The 12,310-nt window shown below is 39.8% G+C and overlaps 1 protein-coding gene across 3 annotated transcripts in view; it reads left to right on the top strand.

Moving 5' to 3' along the window:
- LOC309551240 (cytosolic phospholipase A2 gamma-like) overlaps positions 1–12,310 on the top strand; it is an 84,929-nt gene that overhangs the window by 18,720 nt on the left and 53,899 nt on the right. For all 3 annotated transcript variants that reach the window (XM_082251753.1, XM_082251755.1, XM_082251754.1), the window contains exons 6-9: positions 1,897–1,987; positions 4,882–5,022; positions 6,201–6,254; positions 10,534–10,587. In XM_082251753.1, the coding sequence (XP_082107879.1) occupies positions 1,897–1,987; positions 4,882–5,022; positions 6,201–6,254; positions 10,534–10,587 (340 nt within the window). The remainder of the gene's footprint in view (positions 1–1,896; positions 1,988–4,881; positions 5,023–6,200; positions 6,255–10,533; positions 10,588–12,310) is intronic.

Here is a 12,310-nt window from a genome sequence, read left to right as displayed (position 1 = left end):
CCTCCTATTCTGCAATAAGCCAGACTAAATGTAATCTTGAAGCTTTATTACAAAACAGGGTGGGTGAAACTATTAACAAAAACAGATGAGAAATACATACAATCAACGTATGAAACATAGAAAACACAATGAGATTACTAGGCTGCAGATTGCAATAAGTCCATGCTTACCAGCGATGCGGTCTAATGGGGATATAAATTCAATCCACAACATGTGCTGAAGGAATGATGGCTGGTTACCTCTTTTAGTTCTTGAAGTGATACTAAAGTCTCGTTTTTTTTTCTTTAAAAATAACAAACGTGCTATAATTACCTGCTCTATGTAATGGTTTTGCACAGAGCACCCCAGATCCTACACTTCTCGGGTCCCTCGCCAGCACTCCTGGCTTCTTCCTCCCTTCGAGTGCCCCCACAGCAAGCAGCTTGCTCTGGGGGCTCCCAAGCTAAGCCACAGCTCTGCATGTCTATTCAGACATGGAGCCGTGGTTTGGCTCCGCCCCTCTCTCCTTATTGGCTAAGTGACTTTGATTGACAGCAGTAGAAGCCAATGGCACCGCTGCTGTGTCTCAGACAATCAGGAGGGAGAGTCCAGGAAAGCCGAGGCACTCATGCGCATCGCTGGATCATGATGGGGCTCAGGTAAGTATTAGGGGGGCTGAGGGGGGCTGCTGTACACAAAAAGTTTTTTATCCTAATGCATAGAGTGCATTAGATAAAAAATCTTCTGCCTTTACAACAACTTTAAAATAAAGTCTTGGCTCCCAGGATGCACCTGTTCCATTTTGTTAGAATGAGGGATGATGGGAGTTTTTATTAAAGCTAAACAGTTTCTAGTTTCTGTAAAACAGTAGATTTATTCTTGGCCTTATCTAGTGGCCAAATTTAATATTGCAGGGAGAATAAACTTAATGAATGTCCTGCTGGAGGTAAAACAAGCAGTATGAAGAATATGTAAGTCAGCTTCCTATTGGTTTGCTTGTTGACAAAAACAGATGAGGAATGCACACAATCAATTTGTTGGATGCTAGAGAAGAAACCCTTTTTCTTTAATAATGATTACCTCTCTCATTTGCTTTATACCCTGCTTACTGCTCCCTATGAGGTGTAATCAGAGTCTGCAATGCCTCAGCAGATCACAAAGGGGGGTCCACAAACATTAAAAGATTGTCAGCCAGTTTGATTTCTTGTAGTTAGACAGAGACACAGTTGCATGCTTATGTGTACTCCCCAACCTCCTCAGATATCTTCTGGCTGATTGCCCTCAGGAGAAGAATCAACTCTGTTGGATTTTCACATATTGCTATTGCTTTCCCACATTTTAAGTCAATACCAGTGCAGGGGTGTCCCTTCCCTATTCTCTATTGACATATTTATGCATATTTAGATGACATTTGCATGGATGGTAATCTTTGATGAGGTAGAATTTGTGATGGTTGGATGGTAGCTTGATGCCCAACTATCATCAAATCTCTTTGTTTTTGCTTCAGGGTATGTGTCTGCTGACATTCTAGTTCATGCCTACCACTTTTAGCTATCATCTACATTTGGCCTGAGTCTTGGTCTTGCCTTATCATGTCTTGTTTTGTAATGATGACATTTCTGATGGTGGCTTTCATCTACTACCTATTTTTTGTATGTGTTTATCAGCTTGTTAGTTTCACTCATCACCCATGACTTGTGTCATGTGCTTCATGTTCTTCTTCAGTAACTCTGCTTCTGAATTATCCTTAATGGCCACATTGGCTTATATTGTCTAAATTTCTGGAACAACCTGTTTTAATTCTGTAAATATCCTAAAAAAAAAAAAAAAAACAATTTATCCTAAAAAGACACTAACTGGTATACTTACTTGTTACATACCATTATTTTTTTGTTATGTGTGTCTCTCTTCCTTCAGATACATGAAAGAAATCTGTCGAATGACAAAGATGGGTGTGAGAATGGGGTAAACCCATACCCAGTCTACTCTGCTATTGAAAAAGAAGAAGGTGATTGTGCCAAATAAATATTGCTAGTAAAAAATAAAAGCAGCAAAGATCTTAAAACTGAACATCAGGCAATTAGTTGAACCCCAACTTTAGGATGTATATTTCAATCTCTCCAGTCCTAAAATATATACAAACCTGTCACACAGCATAGCTAGCCAAGTTTTCTGACTTTTCTTTGCAGTAGTTAAAACGGACCTTGAAACATTAAAATATATTTTCCCTCCCGGTTCCTTCTCCCTATTTCACAATTAGATATAATTTTCTCACTTTTACAAAAGTTTATTACATTTTTAATGCTGCAGCCCAGCACTTACACCTTACCTGCCTAGGTGGAAATGATATAGGCACCCCTGCTGGGTTGTCTTCAACACACATCCCAGGAGGCATTTTTTTTCTGAAGGACGCATGTGTGTCATAGGATTCCGTGCATGTGCATGCTACTCTCTGCCATTTATTGGAACCAATCTGTGCACATGTTGGGTATTTCTGCATACCCAGAGTACTTCTGTGCATGCACACACATGGCACACATCTCTACAAGGTAACAGATGCCTGTAACCAGAGGTGTGTGCACTTGTGTAGGAATCTTTTATGCATGGACAGATGTGCCGCAGGCCTCTACCAAATTACAAAGACCTGACAGAGACCTGCTGTACATCTGCACACGTGTGGGATTATGGCGGCCCAGAAGAGTAGATGCGGATGTACATTTATGCCAGAAAGAAGTTCCTCTTTAACCACTTGCCGACCAGTCACGTTGACTGTACTGCAGCAAAGTGGCTCGTTCCCGTCCAGCGACGTACACCTACGTCGCTGGACTCCTCCCTCTTGTGGGCGGCGCTCGCGCGCCGCCGGAGGCTCGCTCCCACTGTTTTCAGTCACAGCGGGAGTCGGGCCAGGGGAGGAGCAGCGGCGATCGCCGCCGCTCTTCCCCGATCGTCGGGGAATCGAGTCTGGAGATCCGCCCTGCGATCTATCCCTGTGTCACTCAGTCGCCTCCACCCACACATGTCAGTAAGCACCAGGCATACATTAACCCCTCCCTCTCCAATAAAATTAACCCCTTCCCTGCCAGTGTCATTTTTACAGTAACAGTGCATATGTATAGCAATGATTACTGTAGTAATGTCACAGGTACCCCCAAAAGTGTCAAAAATGTCAGTCAAGGGTCCGATCTGCCCGCCGCAATGTCGCAGTCCCGCAATAAAAATCGCAGATCGCCGCCATTACTCGTTAAAAAAAAAAAACACCAAAAATGACAGAAATCTTTCCCTTAGTTAGTAAACGCAATAACTTTTGCACAAACCAATCAAAATACACTTATTGTGATTTTTTTACCAAACATAGGTAGCAGAAAACAAATTGGTCAAAAATGTAAAAAAATTTAGATTTTTACATTTTTTTGGGGGGGAATTTCATATAAAAAAATGTGAAAAATATTGTTATTTTTTCAAAATTTACGCTCTTTTTTTGTTTATAGCGCAAAAAGTAAAAATCGCACAGGTGATCAAATACCACCAAAAGAAAGCTCTGTTTGTGGGAAAAAAGTACGTAAATTTTGTTTGGGTACGGCGTCACACGACCGCGCAATTGTCAGTTAAAGTCGCACAGTGCCGAATCGCAAAAAGTGGCCTGGACGTAAGACAGCAAAATCCTCCGGTGGTAAAGTGGTTAAGAAACACAACTAGGTCACCTACCTGTCCCCAGCATGTGAATGGACAGTGAAGGAGTAGCAATAGTCTGAAAAGATCATCTATCTGCTTTCTTCACCTGTCAGCATGTTCCTTGTTAGTGCTGCTGTTCAGGTGATAAGTGGCTGAAATCAAGGCAAATTCAGGTATCTGTATGAGTTGCATCTAAAACTCCTGTATGTATTTTGTGAAAAAATACATAACTAGATTCAGTGATTTTTTTAATATCTTCTTGGAGGTTACTTTAGAACTAAAATTGAATACATCCCGAGAGTTTAACAGTAATAAATAAATACATTTACCACTCTACCAGGTGGCCTTGGCCTTAACTTACTCTCTCTCACTATAATCAAAAAATCAAAAAACCATTACAGAGACTCATGAAATACTCACCTTTCTTCTGCTCTCCTTCTATTCGTATGCCCTCCAGTGACGGAAACAGTGAAAAACACAAGAACAAACGGGGTGGTGGGTTTTGTAAGGATCACTGAAATTGACACTAGGGACACTGGCTCCAGTTTGGCAGCACTCCACAAAATGGGAACCAACCACAGGAACAGTGAAAGGACCCAGATATGGGAATCCACATACCAGTGAAAAGGCATTGAATATGTGATGTGTGCGAAAGGGGAAGAACACTGTTTAGGCAGAACAACCAATTAGCAGGTGCTGCATAAACATCAGCCTCCCAAGGCCATTTGACAGACACCATGGCAGAGATTTACTAAAAGGGGTGCATTTATATTCTGGTGCAGCTGCGCATGGTAGCCAATCAGCTTCTAACTTCAGCTTGTTCAAATAAGCTTTAACAATAAAACCTGGAAGCCGAGTGGCATAAATGCAAAGCTTCAAAAGATTTTGCACACTCCAGTTTTAGTAAATCTCACCCCCAGTGACTGAAGTCTAGGCTTTGGTCACATGACCTTCAGCACAGAGAATAATAATTAAGAAAAATGTTAAGTATTCTAGGCCACTCTCTAGAAGTATGCATGATTACCATAGTGGTTGACTAAAGTTACACATCTTAGGTTACTTGGTATAGGCTAGCTTTAGCTATCATTGAAAAGAAAAAGGTTAAACCTTTAACTGAAATTAAGCATTTTGTCACTAACAAGTAGTAAGTTTGAAAGGTAAAAAAACAACAATATTTTAAAATACTAATCTCTGAATGGGCAAATACTGAAGAAAATATTCTCATTTCAGGAACTTGGTTTGAGTTTACTCCACACATGTGTGGATTTCCTGCTTACAAATGTTTTGTGAAGACTGAGTTTTTAGGCAGTAAGTTTGAAGCAGGACGTTTATTGAAGAAACAGCCTGAGAAGGACTTGGCATATCTTAATGGTAAGCTGGAAGGAACATTGCAACATAATGAAGCAGAAAAAGATGTGCAATTAATGTGCAGAAAGCTGGGTGTCACTTTTGATCTTCATGGAACAATTTTGGCAAGTTTTGACTCTTGAGACTCAAGACTTTTTGTCAAAGTCTCATCTTCACTGGGGATAATTTCATCCCTCTATTTGTCCTGGTGACCATTGTCACTGAGACAGTAAGCAAGGAGAAATCCAAAAATTTTGCTTTCTCATCAGAACAAAAAGTGAGGAAAAACTTTGTTCACCTCGGAGAGATTTCCTCCAGTACAGGAAATGAATAGAAATCTCTCTACCTGGACATAGCAAAAAATAACTTGGTAGAGGTTTTTAACCTCTCCTGAAACAATTACATGTTTTGGCTCTATGTAGACTATAAGGAGATTTTTTCCTTAATTTCTTGTCCCGATAACAGGTGTTGGTACACCACTGTGTTATGGGCTTTCAGGAGGTTTTAGATAAATTATCATTACTTGTCTACAATATTAGCTAATAAAAAACTTATATTATATAGGCAAACAGCTTGACCTCACCTTCTTCACCTTCTGAGCATCTCTATTGTTCTTTTCTTGTCATGGATGGCATCACTAACCAAGAAGTGTCATGTGTGACCAAACTAAAGCCAGCCATGGAGGGTTTGAATTTTGGCTGACCACAGGTTGCAGAAAAGAAAATCGCTATAGCCGCTAGCAATGATCACTATGTTTTCTACTGGCCATGATGACTCTTCGTGGTTCCCGCAGGTAGAACACAATAGCTCCACGAGAAGATTTCCCCTGTCAACACTGACTGTGTTGATGGGGGAATCGAGAGATTTACCTTCCTGCAACTAATGGTGGCAGAAAAAAAAAAGCACTTCATCTATAGCCACATTTGTTTCTACTATAAGATATGAGAACTGCCCATTTATCTGGGTCTATTGACCAACACACGTTTCCCAGAATGCAATCTTAGCCTATGCATTTTTCATTGTATGATCACTTTGAATTTCATAGGTTTGTGATAGGTTTGCTCAAATTCTGTTCTTAATAAATATAGTGAAAATTATACAGCATATGTCCACAGCTATACACCATGCCAGTTAGATTTATGTAGTCATCTATGCTAACCAAAAGGATGAATAATACAGAAGTATTTTTGGTTCTTGTGCAGGACTGTGGGGCAGCGCGCTTTCAAGCGATAATCTCATTCGTGAAATTACTGAAAGTAAGAATCTTCAAGATAAAAATGTTAATTGTATGCAGACATGATTATTAGAGGATATTAAAGGCAATTTTCCAGTTACAAACTAAGATATTATGGCCCAGGGGGTTTAAGGCACACGTCTCTTCTACAGGTATATTCAATTTATATGGTAATTCTAGTTATTATTGGAGTGATGTCATTCCACAGAAAGCACTGACCTGACTGAGGTGATACAAACATATGTTGCAGATTGCTATACATTGTTCACTAGGGGATCTGACATTTTCCTATGAACTGTAATGATGCCTTGCCCATCAGACAATCATTTACCCATGAGCAATGATATCTTTTAAAACTGTAGGTTTGTGCAGCAAGTTCCTGCATGAGTTTCAACCCAAAACATTTAAGTATTTTACTTGTGTAGCAAATCAACAAATCAGCTTCCATCAAACGAAAAGCACTCCGTGAATTGAGAATGCTAAATTTTCATTCATCCCTCAATCCTCCATCCATAAACTGATTACATGTGAGCATACATTCCTACATCCATATTGTAGTTCAATATGGATGTAGGAACACACTGTGATATTTACAGCAAGAAGTGGGCTGACTGGTTATCTCAGCTTAGACCCCGTCACCATGCCGCTTAATCGGCATGTTCCTACATCCATTGGCATTTTCCTACGTCCATATTGAACTACATGGCTATATTTTGAAAGAAAATAAGGTGTGCTAACCAGACATGGGAGTAAGTCACACATGTGCAAGTCACAAGCAAGTTTTAAGTCTTAACCTTCAAGTCTCAAGCAATTCCCAAGTTACTGTGGTGAAAAGCAAGCAAGTCAAGTCGAGTCCCTGATAGAAGTCAAGCAAGTCAAGTCAAGTCTTTTATTATGGTCAAGTCATAAATCAAGTCAATATACTGATCTACCCCAATTTTCACCTTTAAATCAGTTAACCTCCCTGAGTCCCTGGCGGTATGATTATGTCAGGAATTCTGTACCAAAAGCGGTACAATTGTTTTCATGGAAATTTGGCGTTATGTATTATAGGCCTACAATTCTTAGTAATTACTGACTTAAACCTGACCAAAACAAGAGTCTAGTAGACATCCCAGATGTGATCAATTTGAAACACAAACCCATTATAATTCATGCGTTATATATATTACCATATAACCATATGTGAAAATTCTTTATGCAAAAACATATAATTTATAACAATCATGAAAAATAAATATATATATATATAAAGATCTCCAATTGATCCAGATAATCTCAAATAGCCAAAGATCAAGCTTCCATCAATAGTGGATCTTCAATCTTGCTAATCTTAGACCGATATGTGAGGGTGAAATAGAAGAAATAGCCTCTTACCAGATAACACTAAACAGTGAGCCTTATTGGTGAATAGGCACTTTCCACGTGAACAAATGAAATCAAGTGAGGTGACACCTCAGTGGTACTGCAAACTTCTTACCAGAAGTATGTAGAAGGTAGGCATAAACCACTGTTGTTTATACGGATGCACCAGATAGAAGGTATCCAATGGCGGGTTCAATGCGTGGGCTGAATGTTTCTCCACTCCACCATATCCAACTCACCGATGTGGCTGGCGAAACTGTACTCTAATGTAGCTCCCCCCATAACAAAAGATATAAAGTACCAATAGTGCATTATCCTTTTAAAAAAAAGTATTAAAAAAGAAACACACTTACATGGCAAATGGAAGCAACTGGGCATAAACAATGGTTCCAAGTGTACCGAACACGTGGTGTGGCGTGACGGCGTGGCTACTCCCCATGACGAGTTTCTCCTTATCAGGCTTCAGCTGGGACAGGAGCACGTGCTCCGGTCCCAACTTAAGCCTGATAAGCACATGCTCCGGTCCCAGCTGAAGCCTGATAAGAAGAAACGCGTCAGAGGGGAGTAGCCACGCCGTCACGCAACACCACGTGTTCCGCACTGCAGGCGGTCACGTTCGTTACACTTGGAACCATTGTTTATGCCCAGTTCCTTTCATTTGCCATTTAAGTGTGTTTCTTTTTTAATAAAGTTTTTTAAAAGGATAATGCACTATTGGCACTTTATATCTTTTGTTATGGGGGAACTACATTAGAGTACAGTATCTCCAGCCACATCGGTGAGTTGGATATGGTGGAGTGGAGAAACATTCAGCCCACGCATTGAAGCCGCCATTGGATACCCTCTATTTCACCCTCACATATCGGTCTAAGATTAGCAAGATTGAAGATCCACTATTGATGGAAGCTTGATCTTTGGCTATTTGAGATTATCTGGATCAATTGGAAGACTTTATATATATATATATATATATATATATATATTTTTTTTTTTCACGATTGTTATAAATTATATGTTTTTGCATAAAGAATTTTCACATATGGTTTTTCACACTGTATGAAGATCACCATAATATTTGGGTCACCCCAGATGTCATATGTTTAATATTTATGATTGTGTTGAGCGCACTATACCTTTTTTCACATTTTTTACATGGCTATATTGCCTACATAATTGTCTGAGGTAATTATAAACATTTACTCAAGGGATTGTTTGCCCACTTTAGTACCTGCTCGGGGCCCACTATCGTCCTAGCCAATATATAGTTGCATATATACCATGCCTTTTCACGCCGTACTTACCTTGTGGTATCTTGGAAGTGTAAGAAACATCTATCTGAACACTGTCTGGATCCGACTTGCATCCATTGTCGCTCGTTTGTCATTTTTCCCTACCAAGCAATCATTGATCAATTCCTCTTGAATAGTACTCCTGACCAAGCGGATTCCCCGCGAAACATGTAGAGTAAGATTGGAGGCAAATTAGTGGTCCCTCTGTGCAGAGAGTTACACGAATATCCAATCTATGCTAGAGGAATTTCTCATCGCCCAAATTATTCTTGTCTAGTTTGTTTCTAATGGCCTAGGTGCCGTTAGTGGACTATTATACCATTATGTGCGCTGTTTATTTCCCTTCCTATATGGGTAGTTGTTTTTAATATTTGTATAAACAAATTAAATGTATACTTTTTTATATTTACGGTGTTGTAAGTCTCTGCGGTACCATGAAAGTCCTCAATGCCTCAATCTAATTTTTCAAATGACATATGATTCTTTAGGACGCAGGTACAATTTTATTTACTTAATACTTATGTAGCACACTTCAATTGTTGATACCCAAAGTGATATTAGTTCATTCCTTTATAGCTGGAGAGAAAACATTTGGAAGCGTAGCGCTAACCCCTTGAGGGCTGCTTGGTTAAAAAGGGTTTCCATTCACTCTTGAGGCCCCAACTGAGTTTTCCCCTCTCTCACTAACACCACCAAACACGCATACTACTGACTCTGAACAGACAATGTAATTTTGTGAATCAAGTAAGATCTTTAAGGCAAGGTTTTGAAACAACTTGACATTACATCACAATGAGCATACAGTAACATGAACAGAATTTAAGCCGTACTCTAGGCTGTAAGCATTTGAATTCAATGTAATTCTTGTAAACCTGAGTTTGATATACAACAGGACCTCTTTCACTTTAATTAGTCTTACAGGTCCGAGAGACATAAACATTTAGCCCTGGCTCTGGATATTGAAATGGTCCTCCCTGAGAACATAATCAGAGAAATAATAGTGAAACTAAATCTCAAGGATGTTCTGAGCCAAGGACTAAGGTTTACGGTTGTAACATTAGCCTAGGGGGAAAACATAACACATATTATTGGCCAAACTTTGGAACTCGTTTGATGGTACACTTTGAAGTCATTAGTGTCCTTCTCTTTTGTGAAACTGTTAGCAAGTGAGAAGACACAAACAGAAAAGTTGCATCAACTTCGGAGTTCCCCTTTAATGACCTCCTGGTTAGCGTAGCAGCTCCAGTGGTATTAAAGATATGAATTTAATCTTCATAAAAGACTAATTGTTTCTGTGTGGGGGAATTCCCAGCTCTAAAGTTTATATATATATATAGATATAGATATAGATATAGATATAGATATAGATAGATATATTATATATATTATACAGGTAAATTAATCCATTCAGCAATGGTTGCAAACACATCAATAATCAAGCTTTCCCTTCCTTAATACTGTATAGATGGGAGATATGTGTAGGGGTTGAAATTGGTTAGTTTAACATCCTTTGGTTTATTATATATATTGTGTTACTATCTGTTGCAGTCACATATTGAATGCTGTATTTAATTATGATACGTTAAATCACAATTGCATTGCATGCTAAGCATTGTATTTAAAGCACATGTATTTTGTTTTCCTCAGGATTCTGGGGCAGCGCACCTTCAAACAATCATATTTTTCATGACTTTATTAAAAGTAAGAATGCACAGAATGAAACTGTTTATTGTTGTACATAAAATGATTAATAAATACCGTATTTTCCAGCGTATAAGACGACTGGACGTATAAGACGACCCCCCTAATTTTCGAATTAAAACATAGGTTTTGGGCTATACTCGCTGTATAAGACTACCCCCCTTCCGAAGCAAGACAACACCATTGAAAAACATCAGATTTCTCATAGATCTCCAAGGTACCCCAAGTACTGTAATACATGTAATCTCTCATAATATCTCCAAGGTACCCTAAGTATTACCAGTAGATGTAATCTCAAGACGCTTGCTGCTTCCTGTTCCGGTATACCGTATGTACCGTAGCTTCGGCTACATACAGTATACCGAGCTGAGCCAATCACAGTGAGCCATGTATTCTATTATTGAATGCAAAGCCTGCTCGGATTGGCAGAGTCAGAGAGGCGGGCTGATGTTACTCTGCCAATCCGAGCAGGCTTTGCATTCAATAATAGAATACATCGCTCTCCCTGATTGGCTCAGCGCGGTACACTGTATGTAGCCAAAGCTACGGTACATACGGTATACCGGTACAGGATTCCCACACAGCCAGGGTCTTGAGACATCTACCGGTAATACTTATACTTAGGTTACCGTGGAGATATTATACTCGGCGTATAAGACGACCCCCCATTTTTGGGGAATTTTTTTGAGGTTCAAAAGTAGTCTTATACGCCAGAAAATACAGTATATATGACAGCCCAGTGGCATGCAAAGAACCTGCGTACACAGGTAGTATGCAAGGTTCAGGTATCCGCTACACTAAGGTTACCAGATTTTCAAAATGAAATCCAGGGACACTCTACTGACCATGCCTTAAAAAAAACACACCCCCCATTCATAGCCACATCCCCAAAGTCACATCCCTGTTTTAAACATGCCCTGAAACAATTAATCACAGACTTTTTGGAACAGGAAAGCTTTGGAGCTTTAAAGGCAAAATACCTTGCGCACCATAGAAAGAACAATGATGTGGTGCATGTATTGCACTGCACAGAATTGTGGGTGCGGTCAAATTGCAGTATGAACCTATGCTGCTCTGGGTCAAGAGATTGTAAAGCATAGACTGGAGGGTTTAGGATTAAGTAACACATTGCAGGGGTCAGGAGTAAGTAACACACAGAGTGCAGGATCAGGATAAAGTAACACAGAGTATAGGGGCGAAGATTATGCATTGCACTGAGTTCACGGGTCAGGATTAGGTAACGCAGGGAGTTTAGGGGTCAGGATTAAGTAACACACAGAGTTTAGGGGTCAGGATTAAGTAACATACAGAGTTTAGGGGTCAGGATTAGGTAACGCAGGGAGTTTAGGGGTCAGGATTAAGTAACACACAGAGTTTAGGGGTCAGGATTAAGTAACATACAGAGTTTAGGGGTCAGGATTAGGTAACGCAGGGAGTTTAGGGGTCAGGATTAAGTAACACACAGACTTTAGGGGTCAGGATTAAGTAACATACAGAGTTTAGGGGTCAGGATTAAGTAACATGCAGAGTTTAGGGGTCAGGATTAAGTAACATACAGAGTTTGGGGGTCAGTATGAAGTAACGTACAGAGTTTAGGGGTCAGTATTAACCACTTAAGCCCCGGAAGATTTTACCCCCTTCCTGACCAGGGCCTATTTTGCGATTCGGCACTGCGTGACTTTAACGGACAATTGCACGGTCGTGCGACACTGTACCTAAATTT

Source organism: Pelophylax lessonae, assembly GCF_965119305.1.
Source record: "Pelophylax lessonae genome assembly, chromosome: 3".
NCBI classification, from domain to species: Eukaryota; Metazoa; Chordata; class Amphibia; order Anura; family Ranidae; genus Pelophylax; species Pelophylax lessonae.
Note: the sequence above shows the minus strand (reverse complement) of the source record. Positions and strands in the feature narration are given on the sequence as shown.